The sequence below is a fragment of the Thunnus thynnus genome, chromosome 2 (genome assembly GCF_963924715.1).
Source record: "Thunnus thynnus chromosome 2, fThuThy2.1, whole genome shotgun sequence".
In the NCBI taxonomy this organism is placed as follows: Eukaryota; Metazoa; Chordata; class Actinopteri; order Scombriformes; family Scombridae; genus Thunnus; species Thunnus thynnus.
In genome coordinates this window covers 26,994,731-27,017,573 of record NC_089518.1, presented here as the reverse complement: position 1 = coordinate 27,017,573, position 22,843 = coordinate 26,994,731, and the positions used below count along the sequence as shown (strand labels likewise).

The following is a 22,843-nucleotide window of genomic DNA, read 5'->3' as shown; positions in this document are numbered from 1 at the left end:
AACTAATTATTCAACTATTAAAATCATCTGTATTGATTGCTGGGCATCATCGTTTGTTATAAACTGGGTCAAAAGTATGGCATCTTTTCTAGTAAGTGATACCTTTGAATTACATCTACAAACGAATTTGCCATGTTCAAAAATACCTGAAAGAAAGACATCAAAGCGTTGTCTTGCTTGGTTCATTAAAAAAAAAAAATTCTTACAGATACAAGATGCACAGAGATGAGAGAGGAAAATACACCTGTCAACAATACTCACTGACTGCTTTATCAGTGAGGTATTCAGACTGACTGAAATCAATATTCCTTTTGAGACTAGCATTACATGACCTAAATACTACAAGGTTAGCAGAGATAGAAAAAAACAGTGATAATGATGTGTGAGAGAACAGAAGAGAAGAGAAGAAGAGAAGAGCTATTCCAAACTTCTCACCATAGTTCGCCACAGCCTTGCCTCCTTTTGCTCTTATCTCCTCCACCACCTTATCAGCAGCTGCAGAACTCTTTCCACCCCCTTTAGTGTCTGCCCCAAGGTCATTCACTTTATTGCAATGAGAAGAAAGAGATTAGCAATAATGGGGTGAGTTCTGCAATTCTCCACGAGTGATTAGGTTAGGAGAAGAGTGTAGCTAAGCTGATTCCTTGTCAGAGTTCAAGGGCAAGTTCAGCCCAGGCAGCAGGGAAAGCTGTTAATTTGGGGCAAATGTTTATGCCTACATCTGCAACTGCTGACTCTAAAAAGAAAGGATATCATAACAATCAATGCAATGCACATTTCTGTGAAACATGCCTCACTCTGGGGTATATGTAATCTCTAAATCACTTAAATCTAGGGATGCACTGATCCAACTTTTTCCCTCCTGATACCAATTTCAATACCTCAACTCGGGATCTGCTGATACCGAGAACCAATTTGATACTTCACTGTGTGGAAAGCATTGGATTATTTTTTAAGTGAGTTCACATTAAAATACAGATTGCTGCAACACTAAAAACTGAGTTTGCAACCTGCTGTGACTGAATGAATGTAACTTGGTAGCAAAAATAACTTTTTTTCACAATGACATTGACAAAGAAACTGTATTTACTGTGGATTGGTCACCAATCAGATGTATTGGATCAGTGCATCCGTAATTAAATCAAAATGAGGACACCTCTAAGCAGCAGCAGTCATCTTTAACAGTGTGCAATGCAGGAGCAATAATCTGCAGGTTTCTACTCAAGCTCTGATGTCACCTTGTGCAGATTAAGATCACTGCTGCTCCTTTTCTGTATATGAGCAGCAAGTAATATGAATTTATGGTAAAAAGCTCACATTTCAGTAAGATTTCTAAAAATAGACCATTTGATTAATGAAACATAGATTTGCTGTCCAGTTCAGTTCTAACACTTCAGGGAATTATGCTAAGTTGTAAACATGCATACTGACAAAACTATCTCATCAAAGCAACTAAAAATAATACACCCATTGTGGTAACGAGGCTTCATTTTTACTAGGGAAGCTACATGAGATCATATCCACTACACCTGCTCCAGTGAAGGAAGCGATTTGAAATGAAGATATTTTGCTTACCTACAACTGAGGCGCCTCTTTCAGCAAAAGCCAGTGCATATTCTTTGCCAAGGCCTGTGGGGAAAAAAGACATATGAGTAAAATGCTATAAGTATACCTTTAACAGAACAACACACCCCCCATCAAGGAGTATGTTGTGGAGTTGCTGTATGTGCCCTTTGACACACTTGCGTCGCACTTTGATCCCTGTGTTATTCGCGTACGAGGGCTAGCAAATGTCTGTTGCAATAGAAAGGGAGGCTTTCATAGTTAAACACTAGCTGCGTTAATAACCTGGCTCATATATTTATTAAATCTTTGCAACTAGAGGGTTAGCATTCGTAGCTAACGTTGCGAAACCTATTTAAGTACATAAAGCTAACGCTCAGTTAGCTCAGTTGCACGACAGTTTTACCTCCTCCGGCCCCGGTGACAAGCACGACTCTTCCCTCGAATGACAAAGACATCCCTGTGAGATATTATTCTCTGATTCTGAGCTGTGACGGGACACCAACACAGTTGCAAGTAGAGGAGCAACAGTGATTCCCAGAGTCAGTCAGCAGCAGGGTGAACTTCCACAAGTTCCACTTCCGCAATAACGTAGGGGGCGGTCTAAGCAGTGACCAATCAGAAACCACGATTTTATTAACCCTGTTGTCACCACTGCTGAGTTTTCACACGTAGTCTATATCTACTACTTATGTTTTATATTTTATTACTTCAACAAAATTATTGTTAATCATCGTTAGATTTACATTAACTATTTAGGAGCCTCACCCTTCAGCATACTGCATATATTTTATTTCATGGCAAATTCATAACCTTGTGTTAAAGGTTCACAAAGTTTCAAGTCTGTCTTAAAACAACAGTCAGGTGCCCAAATGAACAATGACATAGTTTTTTCTTGCTGTAATCATTCGTCCTGTTCAGAAGAAGATCCCTTCATAATGCACTTACAATGTAAGTGATGGGGGGCAAAAATCCACAGTCCTCCTTCTGTGCAAACATGTATTTAAAAGTTTATCTGAAGCTAATATGAAGCTTCAAATGAGTCAAATCAAGTAGATATCTTTCAGTGTTACAGTATTTTTAGTGCCAAAGTCCCTCTTTTTGTTACTATACTTCCACTGCAGCTCAAAAGGGAAACACAAAGAGGGAATTTGATGCTAAAAAGACTGTAAATGAGGCAGGTATCCACTTGTTATGACTAACTCAGACTGCTGAAGCCTCATATAAGCTTCAGATCAACTTTTAAATGCATTTTTGCACAAAATGACTGTGTGGACACACTGTGGGTTTTGGCCTCCATCACTTACATTGAATGCACATTTGAAGGGGATCTTTTAACAGCCAGTATGAGCAGGAGAAATGATTACAGCGAGGAAAACCTCTTTCAGTGTTCATTTGGACACCTGACTGTTGTTTTAAGACAGTCTTGAAAAACCTCTCCTTTAATATAAAACACATTACAAGACAACTGATTTTTAAAATTTAATTTATAATATATTATTTTCTTTTAGAACCTAATTGCCTTGCTATAGATTATTTCAGCATGTGTGCAAAACTATGGAAATGCAAAATGTCAACTAAAAAGCTAATAAATGTCTAATGTATAGTCAATCTCAAATTGTTTTTGTATATTAAAAAATCTATTAGATGTTTGCTGGCTTACATAAAAATACTCCCGTGGATGTTTGCAGGCTGGCTTGGGTTGAAGAAATCAGCAATGGTGTCACAACATGTATAATACATTATTCATCACAGCATAGGCTATCACATTTTGCTTATCAGTTTATTTTTTAGCAGAAAAGATCAATAAAATAAAATTGCTTAAAAAAAATATGCTCAATCTTTATTTACTTTATTTAATATTTATATTAATTTAATCAATAATAATGCATCATATTTTATTTGTTATATTTTGAGACGTAACCAGTAACATGCATATGTAAGGTAAATGTAATGAAGTAGAAGTATACAGTTGCTTTTTTTAAGCGCTTTGGGCACCTTTTATAAGTTATTTCAGGGTACAATGAGTTAGAATAGTAACATAATTCAATATTTTTCATATTTAAACATCATAGTAAATCTAGCTGTTTGGGGCCCTTTTAGTATAATTGTAAAGTTCCCAGACTACAGGATGAGAAAATGTATCTTAATTACTTCTAAACATACATACATGAGCTAAACATTCTGTATTATTTTATTAGCTAGGAAATCTGAAAGATTAGTAGTCCATGCCAACATGGTACCCACTGTCCAAGAGGAATAACTCTTTCTAACAATCACGATTGTCATAGAGGGAATGTGAAAAAAAAACATCACAGTCTAGTGAACTGTCTAATATTCATTCCACTTTCACACCAGACATTTTGACGTATAGCAGAAAAAGCACAGGTGTATCTAATTAAATTATTGATGACTGTGTTCCGTCTAAGTGTCGAAGTAAGCAGAACGAGTTAGCAAGCAAGCAAAATACCAGGAAGTTGGAAGTGGCAAAATTAAAGAAAACACAGCCATAATTAATGTTACTGATTACACCTGCATTTCCTGCAGTTATGGTGTCAGAATGGCTGCAGTGAAAGTGGCCTATTGAGGCCACTTTCACATGCAAGAATACAAGAATTCACATGCTGCACAAATTTAACAATAATATCTCACCCGTGTGCCAGAAATGTAAAATAACAAATCCTTTACATATGATCTGGCATTGCCCAGTGATTGCAGAGTTTTTGGAAACCTATAGTAGTATAATAGTATAACTTATACTTGAATCAACTGAAAATAAATAACTGGTACGCACTTCATTTTACTTGCCAGTACAGCTGGGAAAAAAATGCATTTCAGTAAACTGGAAATCTAACCTCCCTCCCTCATAAAGACACTGGATCAATGAAGTAACATCCCACTGTAGAGATGATCCTCTACAATGTAAAGAAGAGACCCACACTGTTTATCTGGGGAGCTTTCATAGACGCCTTACCTCGACTCCAGTGTGACGGCTGATACTCACTTGCTGTTTTATGTTCATCAGGACCTAATTTTATTTCACAACCTAACATACCTTCAAAGCATTTATTTTAAATATATATATACTTTTTTATGACTTTGTCGGGTTATTTTTGGTATTTATACTCTACATCACATTGTAGTGTGTAGGCTATGAATAAAGTTTATTTGGTTCTATTTGGACACCTTAGGTGTTTGACATTTCATCAATCTATTCAATCATTCATTCTCAAGCTAGTATTGTGTTCCCATAGTGCATATTTCAGGTGCTTGTTACTGACATGTTATTGTTTGAGCTAGTATCCCATCAAGTATTTCTTGTTCAGACTAATCCTAATTCATTTTTACTTTAGGTTATAGTGGGGGTGAAACTAAAGATGTATGTATGTAATGTATGTAAAATACTCTACTTTGAATAATTATTTGTGTCTGATATGTTTTTTCCAGAAAAAAATTAAATGATCTTGTTACAATCCTTAAAATGAGATCTAGAGTACTCCTGCTCCCTCATGCATGCGTTAATAAATAGCAACAAATTACTAGATGCCATGCAATGAGAGAGAGAGAAAGAGAAAATCATGGCAATCAAAAGCAAACAGAATATGTGGTGACTGCTCCACAATGTAAAACACTCAATGAAATAAGGAGCATTCACTTTAACAAGTTCAACTCTGTAATTTCAGATTTCAAAGAGCTTAATGACCTCTCAAAATATAAAAAATACTCAGAGGACAAGGAGACAGGGCATATGTTGCTGCCCAATATGTATTAACATGCCACAATCTGAGGGACAGTGAATGACCTAGACACACACACACACACACACGCACACTTTGACACTTTCATTCATTGTGGACAGCCTAACCCAAACCTTAACCTTTACCTAACCTAAATTCACACTTTACCACTAACCACTAACCGTGCTTTGGTCCCCTTGAGGACTTCTGGTCCTGACAAGTTTGCTGTTTATACCGGAAAAGGTCCCCAAGAGGTAACACACACACATACACACACACACACACACAGATGGTTACTGAGTGAATTACTCTGTTCCTACATAGATCCATAATATTACTGTTAACTAAGGATTCATTTAAATACTACTGTACACCTTCATCCTTCCCTAAACATAAACCCTCAATCCAGAAAATCCCATATTGTGTACGTTTTTTTGTTTATTATACACAGATTAGCAGCCACACACACACACACACACACACACACACAAACACACAAAGGATATACTGTATACATATAATTAACATATATCAATCTTAATGTTGTGTTAATGTTCATATTACTATTATTGTGGACAAATTTGATGCTTTGGCAACATTGTTCTTGAAACCTTCATGCCAATAAAGCCCTTTGAATTTGAATATGAGAGAGAGAGAGAGGGAGAGAGAGAGAGCGAGAGAGAGAGAGAGAGAGAGAGAGAGAGAGAGCGAGCATCCTCTGCGCCCAGACGTTGGCTGCTCAGACTCTCGGAGGAGGCTGCGATGGAGACAGGATGAAACTGCCGCGGTATTTTTCGGGGGAAAGTGCCTCTGGGGTGTCGTTACCTGGCAGCTTTCCTGAGTATATCATTACCAGAACCGTATATTTGAGGAAAAAGGAGGAGTGTATTACCTTTTTGTCGATGCCTGAGGATTATGGACCATTAGGTTAACGACCGGCGGTGTTAACGGTTTGGATAACCGTTAGTGTAGCTTACTCTTGTATTCACTACAGCTGACACATTTTTTTTTCTTTAACGCGGCCATAACATTTCTTTTTTTCTTCTTCTTCTTCACAAAATGTTGAATTTAGCGCTCTCTCGACGTGAAGGATATGTGAGGAACGTCCTTTTGTTGTTGTTGTTGTTGTTTTTGTTGGACATGAACGTGTAAGGTGCAAGAAGAGAAAAAAAACCGAGTGGACAGTCTCGGCAGACAGTATGATACAATATTTTGACATAACCGTTATTTTTGTGTTACGCTCTATTGCGCATGCCTAGTGGGAGATATAGAGCGCTGCCCGACGCCACTTCGCACCTTCTTGGCCGTGATGTAGGAGCAAAAGTGAAGGGAACAGAGGACTAAAACATCAACAAAAAAATAAATAAACAAATAAAAATGCGTTGGCAAAGTGGCAGCGTGGCAACCAAAGGATTTGACTTCACGATCCTTCACGAAACGGACTGTGCCGCAAACTGAAGAATGTCAGGGACACCAGATGCAGAGGCTGAAGGAGTAGTCTCCAAAGTGAAAGTGAAAAAGGAGATCAAGACAATCGTGGAGAATTTGGAAACCATCCTGGGAGACCTCAAGGATGTAGCCAAAGAGCTGAAAGAGGTAAATGAACCAGGAGAGACCACACACACACACACACACACACACACACACACACAACGCCTAGCATATAAGCACTACTAGTCATGCCATGTGTTATCCATGTGTTATTTCTACAGGTTTGGTTTGAGGATGCTCTTGTCTTTTTTTCTAAACATCCATGTCTGAGAGGTGATGGAAAAGCTAATCGTCCACCTCACTTGGGCCTGGAATAGGCTATGACAGCACACACATACACACTCACACACACACACACACACACACACACACACACAAACATACAGACTGTCCTCCCCTCCTCCCCCCCTTGCCCACTAATGTATGTGATCATTCTCTCCAACATGAAAGACATTTGGCACAGGAGGATATGGGCTGTGAAATGACAGGACAGCTTCACCCTGATTCACAGGCTTTGATGAAAGTGAGAAAAATTTAATCACAATTAATATTTAATGTGCAAGTTGGTTCAACTAGGAAGGCGCTTTTGCATTGCGTTTCATCATCTTAATGCTGACTGTTGTTTGCTGCGAATTATCTCCTGCCAAATAATACAGCAGTTGTCTTTTCACTTTTCATCTCTCTCAAAACTCTCTCTCGGTGTCTCTCCATTTATCTTCTTTCTTAATCTTTCACTTCTTGTCTGTGTTTATTACATCCGCTCATCTTCATCCTTTCTTTATATCTCTCTTTCTCTTCCTCCTTTCTGCATCTTTCCCTCTCTCTCTCCTCTCCACAGAGTCCTTGTTAAAGATCAAAACTCTCAGAGCTGTCTGATTGGCTATTCAAATCTCAGTGATGCAGAGACAGGGGTGTTGAATAGAAGTCAGGGCGGGTGCGGAGGATGTCTCTGAAGGATTCAGGGATTATACGTAGACATATTGTGATTTTATTTGCAGCAAGTTGCTCTGTATCTTGGCAGTGCCTGTGTGCAAAGACATATTTTCTTTGATTTCGTTCACGTGTTACAGTGCTTGCTTCAGATCTATTTTTTCCAGTTGCAATAACCTGCAGTCTTAACCCGCTTTTGATGTTTACATTCCTCCACTGGCCACACACTAGGCGTCCAGCCCGCTGTGCTGAACCTCTCACCCTAACATGACAGGCTGTCATTCTAATAAAACCCTATTGCGTACAGCCTCTGGTTCCTACATTATGGATGGGTAGTCGACACAGCATCTGTCTCCTCCTGCCTCTCTGCTCCCTTTACTCTGTTTTTGCAACTTGAGCTGAATTAGATTTCTTTTGTGTTTTTCGGCAGTTTACAATGTCTCACAGCAGGCGCCAGAGATAAATGAGAACAAGAAGGCATAGTAATCTGTCTATTGTGATTTTTTTGTGATGTGCCCTCTTTCTTTCGTTCGTTCGCTCTTTCTTTCTTTCTTTCTTTCCTTCTTTCTTTCTTTTTTTGCTTGCAGGAAATTGTGTAGAGGATCAGTTATTCTGACACCGCACACACTAAACACGTACCTCAAGGGGGTGTTACTATCAAAGCCAGTATGTGGGGTATAATCCATTTGAAATGCAGTTATCTATGGAGAACACTGTGTGCTCCTAGCTTGAAAAGTGCTATACAATAAATTATTAATATTATTATTATTTTTATTATTATTATTATTATTATTATTATTATTATTATGTGTTATAACTCACAGACAGGGCTGGAGCTGAGTCTGGCTCTGATGAGAGACCCTGCCCAGATACTTGGCATAGCCGCTGAAGCTGCCTGGCCTACAGCAGGGGCTGCACACTGGGATACTGGTATTACCTCTTGTGTGTGTCCCAACAAATTATCCATTTAAAGACTGCATGGAGAGTTTAGCTCCATCGCTGTCTCTGCCCAGGCCTTCTATCTTTCTTTTTATCTCTCACTCTCACTCACTCGGTCTGTGTTTCTCTCCTCATTACCGTTTCCCCATATCTCTGCTTCAGCCTTTTCTCAAGCCACTGTTTGGACATGCATTTCAAACCCTGAGATGATAGTTATGTTGTTTTACAGTGGGTTAATATACTGGGTACTCTGAGATGAACATGACTAATGCAAAATGAACATAAGCACATTGCCATTGTCATAATTACTTCATGAATGCACAACGAAAGTACATTAACTTTCCTTTCTGGAGAGTTTTCCTCAGAAGTTATTTCAGCTGTTTCAGGTCATAATGCTATGAGCTTAAAGCGTGTTCAGCTTAACTTTTATTTGACTTCCTGCAGACTCACTGAGTGCTGGATTCTCACTGGTCAGGCAGCCAGTAATAAAATGTCTAAGACTTCAGTTCTGGGCATCAAAGTAATAAAAACTCCACCAAGCACAGGAACTCCTCTCCAAAGGTTTTTGGACACACTTCCAAAAATGGCTGAAGAACATGGATGTTTCATTATTGAATTTCAGTCATTATGACAGGAAATGACCTCAGATGATAACTAGCAGCAAGTCCATTTGGTCTGTTAAATTGATTTCCCCCATGCTAATGGTTCCCGTGGGCAATATTTATTATGTGTACATGTAATTTCAAGAAATTTCAAGAAACTTTGTCCTCACTGTTCTTTTATTTCCATGGATGTGTTCACAATGCAAATGTTTGCTTTATGTGAAGGAAATGCAATCAGTTGTAGGAAAGGAGACAATAACCAGAGGTGTTCCACTTAGTATACTGTCTAAGGATAGCACTGTACAGTATGTCATGCATTTGTTGTATATTCAGTCCTTTGTTGGCCTTCTAGATTGGTGCATATTGATTAGTGGATATTGAATCAAATTCAGTTAAGCACAATGTCCTGAAAGAATGTGTTGTATTTACAGTTACAGTAGAATATACGTCTATATATATATATGTACATGAATATATGTCTGTACAGTATGTACTGTATGTATGTTTTATGGATTAGGGAAATTTGTGAAGACCTGTGGGAAAATCATGGTGGAGCTGCAGGCTGACTTGTACCACCCACACCTCACCAGGCTGACTGAGAAGGCAGACAAGGTCTGTATGGATACATCCCATACGGACCTTGTCTGTATGGAGTTCCAGCCACTCACTTCTGGTCTGAGGTATATATACCCCAAGATCAGACCCAACGGAGCAAGAAACTCATTTATTCCCATGGCAATAACTCAATTAAACAAGATTCGGTAGCCATGGAGAGTCTGGGGAAATACATGGACTAAGGGATGTGACATACATGGATACATAGGGGATGTGCAGTATACTCACTATTTATTTTTTATTACAATTGTTGGTGTACAGTTATTGACATAACTGTATAAATGGCTGCCTGGACTGTGATGATATTTATGATGGTTGCTATGGATGATGTTGGACTACTGTTGTTTTTGTTTATCCAATGTGCTTTTAATGCGTCTATATGTTCTGTGCTGTACCACAAAATGCCTCTCGGAGGACATTAAAGTTTTCTAAGTGTAAGTCTATTATCTTATGTTGTGCTGCTGCATTCTTACTACTATTATCAGTATTCTTTCTTGCCTTTGTACATGTAGAGTGCCAACACACCAGTTTCTGCTGTAACAGTTCTTTAATATTTCCCTATTCAGGCTGTGAAAACAAATTTCCTCTTGAAGGACAAAGGAACTATCTTTGGATCTAAATATCTACTGTATACATGCGGTCCCGAGATAAAAGCTATCATTAATTTCCACTGCACTGAGCAGAGTATTTCTGCCATTTTCACTGACAATACAATTACAATAATAGTCTGCTTTGTCCTGTGTTCATAAATCATCTTACATTTCAAGATTGCAAATTCATTCAAATATTTAAACTGTTCTCTATTTGCCTCTATTCCTTTCCCTAAAAAGTATTCTGTCACAGTGCATTTCTTTCGTCTCCTTGCGGTACATCATTGCACCACTGCCACTGATAGAGTGTTTTCTCTCTCATGTTGTGTTGCTTGAGGAGAAGATTTCTGATGTTATTTTGAATGTCCTCTCCTGTTTATAAAATCTTTTTATCTCTGTCACAGCAAGGTCGTTTACTTGCAATTAACTCAAACCATGAGTGCTGCTGTTAAAACAAATGACACTTTTGTGAGTAGAAATGGTTCTTCTCTCTCATAGCATTTGTATTATATTTAGTTACCTTCTCTGTGGTTGAAAATCTCATCAATCTCTAACTTGCTCACTTTCAGGAGAACATGACAAACATTTGTGCTGACTTTTCCTGATTGAAGACTGACAGTCTATTTATTTTTCATTTCTGCACCCTTTCCCATTTGTTCCCTGTGTTTGTGTCTGTCCTCTGCACTCTTTCGCTGTATGTAGCTATTATGTAGACGATATCTATTTCATTCAGTCCCAGCACCAGTTTTGTGTTACAAATGACTTTTTGCTTCTTGGCTTGCAGGAAATGGTTGGTATTGTCACCTCTCTCAGTTGTGATGGTACATGGGATTGTTGCAGTATATCACTTAAGTCGGAGTCTGGCAGGCTCATGGCTGTTCCCATAAATTGTGGTGATATTTCTTTTCACCCTGGCGTGGTTGTCATAGCGATATCTTAATCAGTCTTTAATCTCATAAATCAATCTCTTAAATCAAAGTGTATCTTCTTTAAATTTTATACAATGAGGTTCTCAATTCATTAATTGAGAACTTGAGGAGATAAAGTCATTAACTCCTTACAGGAACACATTTTTCATCTCCCCTCTTCTTGATCTTCAATCTTCTATCAGGATCATCATTCTTCTGCCAGATACTGGTGTCATAGTGGGGTTTTTTTTTATCTTGTTGAGAGTGATAGTTCTTTCTCTCATGCCACATTGTTTATTATTCCTGACCTCAGCTATCTTCCTCTTCTTGTCACCAGGTTGTTCACGATATTGACACCTTGACTTGCGACCTGCAACTGGAGGAGGACGGACTGACAGACAGCTCAAAGACCGACACGCTCAACTCCAGCTCGAGCTCCACCACCACCACCACCGCTTCCAGCCTGGAGAAGATGAAGCTCTTCCCCGATGACTGCATCTTCAAACCACCTGCACCTATCACACCGGTCCCCGTCAACCCTCCTGCGGTCCTGACTGTACTCAAGAAACCCCACCCGCCCTTACCCCCACCCAGACTTACCCCGATGAGAGCCGAGGATCACAACATTAAGAATCTGCCTCACCCAACGTTAGTGTTATCAGGGAATATATCCAAGGCTAACGGGTCTCTATTGAGGAATGGTGGGGTTTTCCCATTGAAACCAAACAGGGAGTTATTCTCCTCCACGCCGTGTTTCATTTCTAGTGACAGTGGGATCCCTGAGTCAGGGCTTGTTCCTACATTGCCCCGGCCCATGCCTCTGCTCCACCATGAAAAGAACAAATGCCCCAAGGCCCCCAGCAGGGAACCTCGTGAGAGGGAGCGTGTCCGTTTCAGTGAGAAGGTCCAGTACCACGGCTACTGCCCGGATTGTGACCTTCAATACGATGTCGACGACACAGAACTACACTTACAGGCTGAGCTGAACGACTTAAGGCTCAGCCCTGTGCACTGCTGCTCTTCTTCCTCCTCTCCTACCCCCCCTCCTCATTCTCTTCCCCATGAACTAATGTTGGAAAACGGCGGCCTCTCGGTCAGCCACAGTTTCCCGCCGAAAGCGAACACTCCTCCACCTTGTGTGCCTCCTCACCCGACTTCCCTCAAACCCCAGAAAACAATCCTACGCAAATCAACCACAACCACAGTTTGACACCGAACCCCTTGTTCTGTCTAACTTAAACATTCTTGAATCATTCATAGTGTTTTCTACTTTATGAGCGCTTTCTACTCAAGATGAACTTTGGATTATCCAAACAGAGAGAGAAAGGGTTGGGAAATAGGAAACAAAAGGATGCAGAGAAGGAGTGGAATAGAGAGAAAGGCATCGCCATAGGCTCTGAGATGTACACACAGAGAGATCAGGAAGAAGCGGTGAGTGTTTGTGCATGTATAAGCGTGTTTGTCAGGACGAGAAAAGGAGGAACAAAGGAACAATTGCATGTGTGCACTGAGTCATATCTGTCTGCATACAAGTTTATTTGTTTATGTATATTCATGTGTGTATATATTTGCTGGTGCGTGCGTAGGCGTATGTGTGCGGAGTGTGATGTTTGTAGGCCGTGAGCATTGACGGCAAAATGTACACGGACTTTAAAATTTCAGGAGTGACTCTGCTGACAACCCTAAAACTAAATTGTATCTGTGTCTTTCTGGAAGCTATTGGTACTAACGAGTCTCAAACTCAGGAAGTTCCTTCAGAGAGCAGCTCTGATTAATTCATGTCCTTCTGGATGAAACAAGAAAACCCACTTCCCTTAGATTTCATCCAAAGCCCTAAAGATCCTCCCATACACTGATATATACAGTACCAGTGAATGGGAAGGTGTGTCCGAACATTTGACTGGTACTGTACATTTACAAAAACAACTTTCCACCACCAACACACATACAGTACATACAGTATGTACAGTACACTCAGTACAGTACAGTACATTAAAAAGTCATTGCAGACAGGTAGTGGCATCTCTACCAAGCCTGTCTAGATGAACAATGAAGGTTGAGATATAGGCTAGTGAGTTCATGCTTCCTCTTCCTTCATCACCTCTTGTCTGTACATGTCACATTTTGCTGACGCGTCAGACTGCGGGAGCAAAAGAAGGGAGCGAAAATCAGTGGGGGGAAGAGAGAGAAGTGTGTGCTAGGTGACAGAAGTGACATTTTGATTGGTGGCAAATTCTAATTTAAAAAAAAAAATCCTGCATTTAATTTTCCAATAAAATTAATGTTCAGCAACGCTACTCCCATTTCTACAGACCCCCGCTATTATTTCTTGTGATATCTATGAGACTAAATGGACAGTAAGTTAATGAATTCTACTCTTGAGTGCTGATAATCAGGCAGAAAACATGCTGGCCTTTATTTCCATAAGGGAATATAAACCCGCAGTAATATCACACCATCTCAGTCTATATGAGCAGTTGGTAGCCTTCATTTTATTAGCTCTTATTAAGAGGCATATTTATTAAAGCTAGTGTGCTGTGAATGTGCGTGAACTGTGTGCGCATGTGACTGAAATTTTAATCATTTTCAAATCAAGTGTCAAGGTATCTTTAACCGTGCGTGTATGTGTGTGTGTGCACACGTCTGTGTGTGTGTGTGTGTGTGTGTGTGTGTGTGCATAGGTGTGTGTAAAAGCACATGTCAGTTTGGCAGACTTGGGGAGACAGCATACCCTGGAGTTGGATGAGAATAGTAGCACCTTCCTCCCAGCGATGCCCTTAATTAGCTGGATTAGACTACAGGAGATAACAGCACTGCCTCAGACAGCCTTTGTACCAACATTAGCCTTGACAAAGCTCTGCTGCTGCACATATTTTTCATGATAAACAGAGAGAGAGAGTGAGAAAGCTAAAAAAAAATAGAGACGGAAATAAGGAAAGAGAAAGAGAGGAAGGGCGGTTTTGTGTTCTGAGGGTGCAGGTGTGTTGCATAAACAGTAGGCTGTATTTTATATAGAGCATATACTGTATTTAGATTATATATGTGTGTGTGTATAATATACTGTATGTGTGTAAAGGTTGTGGAGGTGGGAAGCTTGGAGGATAAGGCTGAGAAAATCAGTGTATGAAGTAGCACACACACTGACGACTAAATCCAATGCATGACCTTGGTGGCCTTACAATCTAAAATCGGCATCTGGATTAGGGATCAGTGGATATTCAGCCATGGGAAAAACGAGAATGAGAGAGTGAGGATGGGGGTTAAGGGCACAGAGCGAGAGAAAAAAAAAAGTGTGGGACAGACACAGAGAGAGAGAGAGAGAGAGAGAGAGAGGGAAAAGAGAGCATGTGTGATGGAGAGAGGCAGAGAGAAAGATGGTGAAAGAGAAAACAGTAATGCAGTGGAAGCTGATGCTGTAGTGAATGAATTGCGTTTACTCTTTTGTAAGAGCATATGTGGATGCGTGTTTTGTCTTCAACATGACTGCACTCGGTGTAGAGCATTGACTATATTTACCTTGTATTAATGGATCCTAATGAGTCTGGCAGCAGCACGCTCACAGAGACAAGCACGCAGAGCAGAATGTGCTACAGAATGGAGTGTAGCCAGTATCATCAATAGATGCAGATCAGAAGGGCTTTTGCTGCTATACAGTAGTACTGCCTTCCTAGCTAATGCACTATTCATTGAACCGAGGACACTGATACTGTGGACCAGGCATTGTGTGATTAAGGGAACACAATGAAAAAATAAGGGTGACTGCATTTTGTTTATATTACTTTTCCTTGTGCATGTTGCTCTTCTTCTTTTTGACCAGGACTTTTGAGGACACACATTTGCATAATACTTGCATGTATAATTTATACGTTTATGATTACATTAGTGTCTTTTTCCCAACTAAGTTATTTCTAAGTTAATTTTATTCAAAAGCGTTGCTCCTGACCACTGTGTTTTTCTTGTAAGATATTTGTATTTATCTAGGTATTTATTTATTTATTCATTTATCGCACTTTAGTGACCAGTGACCACAGTACTGAAGCTAAGACAGCCTGCTGTTGCGTACAGGCTACAACCCAGAGATGAAACACAAAGTTGTTTGTAAAGGTTTGATAACTAATTTGTTTGTTTTGTGTTTTTTTTTTGTAATTACAGAGACTTTCCAACTTTTCCTCTGTTGAATTTTAAGTCAAGCTAAAATTAGCTGCAGCACACATGTAGCTTTTTATATATCGAGTAGATTTTATGTTCAGTAAACTGAACATATTTAGGTTATAGACTGTTGTTCAAGACAAAAGACATTAGCCTATAAGGAACATCTTGGGCTTTGGGAAACAGTATTTGTCATTTTTCCCCATTTTCTGACATTTTATAGACCAAACGACTAATTAATTAATCAAGAAAACCATCAACAGATTAATTGATAATAAAAATAATCGTTATTTGCAGCCATAATGTCAGTACTGAATTTCAGTACGATATGAAAATGTGAAACTGTATCTTTTATTTACTGTGAGAAAAAATATTTTTGCTACAAAAGCCTTTTTTTATCTGCTATCTGATGATGAAGTAAAAAAGATTATGAATCTGACCAGACATTTGTTGCCCGCTTTTGGTACACAAGGTCAAAAAACAGGTTTTCTGGCACGGACTAATACACACTGAAAAGCTGTGTGCATTGTGTATTGAGGCACTTTAACAATATATGATGTCAAGTGAGCCACTGTGTGAGAGGCCAGTGGAACAAAATCCAACATATCCAATTTTTAATCTCTACTAGAAAGCTTTCAGCACACAGAACTAACAAATTTAACTTTTATATCTATCGGAAAAAATGTCTGCACACCTGAATATGTGACAGGTGTGTCGGAGGAAGGTGCAACTTGAAAACAATGAAAACAACTCCCGCACACTGTCTCACTTGCTGCTGAAATATTATCTATCCGACCTGCATCAGGTATATTATTTACATATTTTTCTATCTATTATAATATGACATTAAGATTCATTAGAAATTATATTTCAAGGTCATTATTTTCCATAAAACAGTTTAAACAGTCACATCATATATGAGTGAAGGAAACACACTAATGTGCATATGTTAATCGACCCACAGTGGGAAGGAGGAGAAACTCTTTTGGCGTTTGCGCTGACTAACCAGCTCTCATCGCAAAATATGAGCCTTTATGTTTGAATTCATCGTTCATTGTTTAATACATCCGTGACTTGTTCTGAGATCGTTCCCGTTACACAGAAACACCGCTCGTCTGACCACGGTTGTAGGAGTTTTTCACCGTTTTTGTAATGGCTATCTGAGTTCCACTGCTCCAGGCTTGAGGATGGAGTTGTAATGGGCAGGGAGGAGGTGGATCTTCACCGCCTCCATCGTGAGTCAGGACTGACTCAACCGCACTGACCTACTCCCTACAGCTCACAGCTCACAGCTCTAGTTCATAGCCCACCTCTCTCTCTCTCTCTCTCTCTATCTCACTCTTTCTTCATTTCTATCTCTCTCTCCCCTCAGATGATGCTTCACTCCCACTCGGCAGCAGCTGTATGAATACCAATCTCCCTGTGCACATGTATCTCTATATACATGTGGGTGGGGTTGCTATTATTAAAACATATCTGACACTTAGTACAGCAAACACCTTTTGGCACATTTCCATTTGTATGTTTAATCAAAGTTCACAGACTTTTTCTTTCAAGAGCTGCTGCCTCTGCATCCTTCACTTTGCACCTTTTGAATTACAAATGACCTTCTAGGGATGAAAAAAAAAATCCACTCCTACTCATTATGCATCCACTAATGACTGAGTAGCTCCGCCATTTAGAGGTTGTGTGTTTTCAGTCTCAACCCCACGTTCAGCTGACGTCACTGCTGCGACACCTTCATTTCATGGGGTAAATGATTAAACCTGCTGCTTACATGATTAATTCAAACTCATGGAGCTGAATGCTTAATTTGTCACAGTTACATTAGTAAATGTAAACCTGTTACTCTCATTTGTTGTCTTATAACACAATTGTCACATGTGTCCTGACTGTATTGTCTTCTTCCCATATTCCAACCTGGCAAGTGCGCAGCATACAATAAAACTCAATAAATGTGTCAGTGTGAGACACACATTTTTGCCAATGAATATTAATTAGCTGTTGTTTCTCCGTCTGATTGTCGGTGGTGATAGTTTGCCAAGAGACACAGTTGTCTATTTGCTCATCTCCATTCTGCACGCATCGTTTACTTTGATTTTTGTTTCCCTCAATCAACCACATTTCATTATAGTCATTGGAAATGAAAATGTTACGAGGAAGACATTAAACAAAATGAAAGCCAAATAATTGTGGGGTTGCATGCCAGAGGCGTTACATCTGTAATGGAGATACTGTATGCAAAGTTCATTCGAATACAAACTAGACATGACCTACATTGCCAAACATTGAAAAGTAAATCTGGTCCACATTAGGCATGGATACTGGCTCGTCTTGGTGCTTCTTTATCTGTGACTCAGGCAAAGTCATGATGTGGGAAAGTGAGTGGGCATGTGCGTGTGTCCTTGTCAAAATGTGTGTGCACACTCATATGCATACATTTTAATGTTAAAGGGATACGTGTCCATATCGTTAATGTAATGTACGAGAGTGCAAAAGGGCGTGAGATGGCTCAGTGCAACTTGGAGAGCTTTGGTGGTGAAGCAAACTTAATCGGAGAATTTCACGCTCCTTTGCAGATTGTTAAAAGTTAGAGGCATCAGCTGCACCTTTCTCAGTGAAGGTAAACAATATCTCCGGATCAGCTTTGTAAAAGCCACAATGACCCAGATGGGGGTATTCTGCTCGTTGAACCACTCCAGAACTGAATAAGAAACAAAAAAAAAAAGACAGCTATTTAAGGAGAGCCACGAGGCTAGGTGATTGTGTTTTCATGAAAGGGAAGGCTTTTTAATCCATAGAGGAAAATGTGCCAGACGGTTCAGTCCTATTAACTTTGATGACTTGTGTGTGTGTGTGTGTGTGTGTGTATGAGTGTGAGCGCGCGTGTGTGTGTGGACAACGATACCTCGCTATATACTTTCCATTTTGCTCTGTGAAAGCGACCGTCAGTGCTGCGACTGCTCTGTCAAGTGGCTCTCCTCCGCGCTGTCTGATATCCACACTAATGTGTTTCCTCTTTCCTTCGCAGGGCCCATTGAGATCCTTGAGATACAAGTGGAAGGGATGCTTATTTCATACACTGATCGACCCTGGCTGATCACAGATGGAGGAGGCCAGGCATCAACCTTATTTTGGAAGCGCTAATGGCTCTCGACCAACAGGAGACAAGATCTTCCAGACAAATTCATACTTTGAATTTTGAGCAATGAACAACCTCCGGGCATAGTTGTGTTCACGGGAGCTGGAGGAAATATTCTTATGAGACTGGGGAAAGAGAAATGATAGTCCCTGTATGTAAGTGCATACAGATGGATGAATTTATAGTTGTGGAAATGATATTTTTGTTACATAGAAATAGTTAGAAAGCTGCTGAAACTCTGCTCATCAAAAAGGATAGAGAAAGGTTAGTTATAGATGTACATGCAGGGGTGAATTGATGTCAGCCAGTATTTGATTGATGTCTACACAGACGTTTGCTCTGTGCATACTCAGATGGAAATCAATAGCTCCACTCAACCGATGGAATTTGCCTTTTAAGAATTGTAATTGTTTGTGTCTAGGGAGCCCAACAGATCCGACTGTGAGCAAAACACTGCTCTGCTGGACTGCAGATAAGGAGAAAATAATGTTAAGTATGTATCAGTACAGTGTGTGCCGTATGCACATCACACATACACAGAGCAGTTTTGGAAAGACTAATTGTTTGAACTTGATGATGTGGTCACTGATCTGTGTCCAGACATTATGTTCATTGTACATCAAAATCTACGTGCTCAACTGCTGCCATGCAAGCTACGTTTCTTTTTCCACGATAACATGCAGAGATACAGTTCAGTGTGGCATAGTTACAGCTTTAAAGGATCCTTGAAGAAGTAATAATTTGCATCAAATTTTATATGTATACAAATATACATGTACATGTTTGATATCTATATATTTCAGGCATTTTTCTACAGAGACTTTAACATTTAAAGAGATGATATTTTTGATATTGTGTTGGATGACTGAGAGTTATTCTGAGGAAAGCTGTCATTCCCTCGAGGTGCGTGCTTTTCGGCAGGGCAAAGCGGGATGAGTTATTTATATATAGCAACAGCATAGTGTTTGTACGGAAGAAAACAAGTGCTTCAGTATCATCATTTAAAGAAACTTTACAGAGGGAGCGGTATTGTGTGAGAGAAAATGTAATGTGGAGAATATAAATGGCGTAAACCAAATACCTAGTTGTGCTTTATCAGATAGGAGGCATGGGGCTGAATGAATGCATGACTGACTCTTCACTTTGTCCTGCCATCACTGTGTTTTTCTATGCATATGTGGAGAGGCTGTCAGTTGGGGTGCTCTGCTCTCCATGCTACAGAGTTAGGAAATATGTCACTCTCATTTCCTCATATGATGTCCATCAGGTTCTACTTCTGCAGCCACTATAAACCAGACAAATATCCTGGGTTTTACCACATTTCTTAGGCCAACAAGTCATTGGTAATCAAATAAAAAGGAAGAATATTAATATATAGTTGTGGACAAATTTTCACGGGGCATTTTGGATCAATAAAAGTGAGAGAGATGTGGGCTGGAGAGCAAACAGAATTTCTTTGATGCACACAGCCTTTCTCCACATTCAGACTGGAGGCACCACACTTGTAAACGCCACCTCTTTGTTCTCACTGGACACAGAGACTGAATTCATGACCAAACTCTGGATGAATCAAGAGTCAAAGAAGATTGGAATGTCTCAAAAGGTTATCAGTAATATTTTGTTGTGTGTGTGTCCACAAACTGTTGGAAAATAACTTGTGAGAAGTAAACACTTTGCACTTAAATGTTTGCGTACCTGTGTGTATTTTACGGACTGGACAATAATTTCGAGTGCAGAAAGTGTCGATTTTACATCTGTACGCTTTTATCATAAACTGTGCTCTTGCAAATGAGTTCCCAAAAAGCGGTGCAAGCGAACCTTTCAAAAAGAAAAATACATTAAATGGCATCAGCAGCTGCATCAGTTAATTGAAGATTAGTGTGATGAGATAGCAGACTGGCGGTGCTAAAGGCCATCAGCTGTCTCCAGAAGATAATCTAATGAATTCATAGTGGTTTGTCACGGTCATACACATTATAACACAGGCCACCGCCAGCAGCTCAGTGCCATGAAAATGAAAGACAGTGTCAGAAGAGTTAGGCGGTGGCGGCCTAGAAGACAGAGAGGTGAACTTGGAGACTGTAATGGTCATGGGTTCAAATCCAGAAAAAAGTTGCAGAGGAAATGTACATGAGAAAAGTGCATTTGTAACTCACTGCCTTGGTGCTCTTGAGCAAAGCACCCGATGTGAAACGGTAGGACATGAATACCGTGGTTATACTGGGCAGCTGTGTGTAGCAGCGTCATTGCTGAAGAAAAAAAAGCAAAATACTTTTCATTCATTTGTACTTTATTCCTGCATTTTTAAGTAATCTTGAGGCCTTGTCTTGTAGAGGGACTCTGTGTCAGAAATCTAGTTTTAATACCTTCATTACTTATCGTGTATATTCATAAATAAATTAGTGTGTGATTAATCAAATTACTGCACACCTTGGGCAGAAAGGGGGAGGACTAAACTGAGGGGGACTCAAGGGCAACAGAATACGTGCACAGTGCATAAAGAGTGGAAGGAGCAGGGTGAGTTAATCTGATCCCTGACAAACACGCGCACACACACATTGTTGACATTTATTTCACATTTTCTGTAGTATTTTGCAGCTTAAACCTTAACTCTTAAGTTCTCTTATTGGCTGAGACAACAGGGACAACAGAGGGAATTTAGCCTTTTAGGGTAACTCTGGCTCATTTACATTTCATTTTCTTGTTGATTAATGAGCATCTGTCAAATAAATAAATAAAATAATAAGAATAAATAAATAACATTGCAGGTACACAGTTTATCATTTACACTGTGTCAATTTGGAAAATTTCCAAGGTAAAAGTTGTATCTTTGTACACTGAAATGGCTTCCATAATGACATTTTCCATCACATAAAAACATTTTGCACCATCATCCTGACAGGGACTGATATATTCCTGTTCCAGAGGGGTCTCACCACAGGTACACAAAGAATCAAGCATCTTTACTGTCTCAATTTGGAGAATATCCAAAGTAAAAGTCTCACATTTTAGCCTAAAAATGGCTTTCTTTATAAAATGTGAGGTCGCATAAAACACTTTGCACCATCATTCTTGACAGGGACTGATATATTTCTGTTGCAGGACAGTCTCACTGCACGCACACAAAGATTTAAGCATCTTTGCTGTGTCAATTTGGAGAATTTCCAAAGTATGAATATTTTACCGCAAGGTGTGCAAAGGTTATTTTTCCACTAACCCCTTCTTCTCAGTTGGAAGTCAAGCGTAATGTATGGGGTGATGAAGAGAAAAATAAACTTTAAAGAATAAATACTTAAAGTCCCCCTAAACTCATTTTTTTATAGTTACCTGGCTGTGATGTTTGAGCTTCACTGTGAAGAATTATGTGCATGGTTTGACACTAGAAGGATGTTTTCACATTTATCTGCTGAAGGAGGAAAGTTTATCTGTGCTCACCTTAAATCTCAGTTTAAGATGAGCATGATTTATGACATCACAACTAGTTTGGAGCCAATCCTGGTCCAATATGCAACTTACACAAGTGTGATGTGGAGATTTGAAGGCTTCCGTGCACAAACACTTATACATTTTCAGTTTTTGTTGACATTGTCAGAAAGTTAATGATTCTACTTTATGTTTATTATTGAGGTCATAGTGGGTGATGGTGGTATACTGCAGTATAGTCATATTGAAAAGTGTTCCTAATATTTTATCCACTCCATTAACATATATGAGGGTGGAAAAATATTAGGAACACATAATTTTTAACTAGTTAACGGAAAAACATATCAGACACAAATTATTATTCAAAGCAGAGTATTTTATATATCATAAAACATGTCTGGAGGGGATCTTTAATAGATGTCAGAAATGTCTAAAGCAGGCAGTGGAGACAAAGTGGTAAAATACTTATTCTGTTCCAGGGGTTTTCAAAGTCTGAGACTGTGGGCCTCCCCTCAGACAAAACTTGGAGAAAACCGCCCCCTCTCCCCTTTTTAGTTTAGTTTCTTAGTTTGGCTCAATTTCTGGATGCCTATGGGATCATGATTATGTTATTTCATCCCATAGACACTGATCAATTGAGCCAATATAGCCTCATATTGCTGTTTGACACAACTTCAGACTACACGAAATACATAAAAAAAAGTCTGTCCTAAGGCATTTATTAGTTTCTGACTCTGGGAAAGTGGGAAAAACA

At 39.5% G+C, this 22,843-nt stretch overlaps 2 protein-coding genes across 2 annotated transcripts in view; one reads left to right on the top strand and one right to left on the bottom strand.

The window, feature by feature from the left end:
- hsd17b4 (hydroxysteroid (17-beta) dehydrogenase 4) overlaps positions 1 to 2,158 on the bottom strand; it is a 29,506-nt gene extending 27,348 nt beyond the window's left edge. The window contains exons 1-3 of the mRNA XM_067613534.1: positions 1,970 to 2,158; positions 1,576 to 1,629; positions 436 to 543 (exon numbers count right to left, since the gene is read on the bottom strand). Coding sequence (XP_067469635.1) covers positions 436 to 543; positions 1,576 to 1,629; positions 1,970 to 2,021 — 214 coding nt within the window. The 5' untranslated portion in view covers positions 2,022 to 2,158. The remainder of the gene's footprint in view (positions 1 to 435; positions 544 to 1,575; positions 1,630 to 1,969) is intronic.
- Positions 2,159 to 6,011: 3,853 nt separating this feature from the next.
- prr16 (proline rich 16) lies at positions 6,012 to 20,350 on the top strand. The gene is made up of 3 exons (XM_067613546.1): positions 6,012 to 6,896; positions 11,713 to 12,806; positions 18,556 to 20,350. The coding sequence occupies exons 1-2, from the start codon at positions 6,762 to 6,764 to the stop codon at positions 12,583 to 12,585; spliced, it is 1,008 nt and encodes a 335-aa protein (XP_067469647.1). The 5' UTR covers positions 6,012 to 6,761; the 3' UTR covers positions 12,586 to 12,806; positions 18,556 to 20,350.
- The last annotated feature ends 2,493 nt before the right edge of the window (positions 20,351 to 22,843 follow it).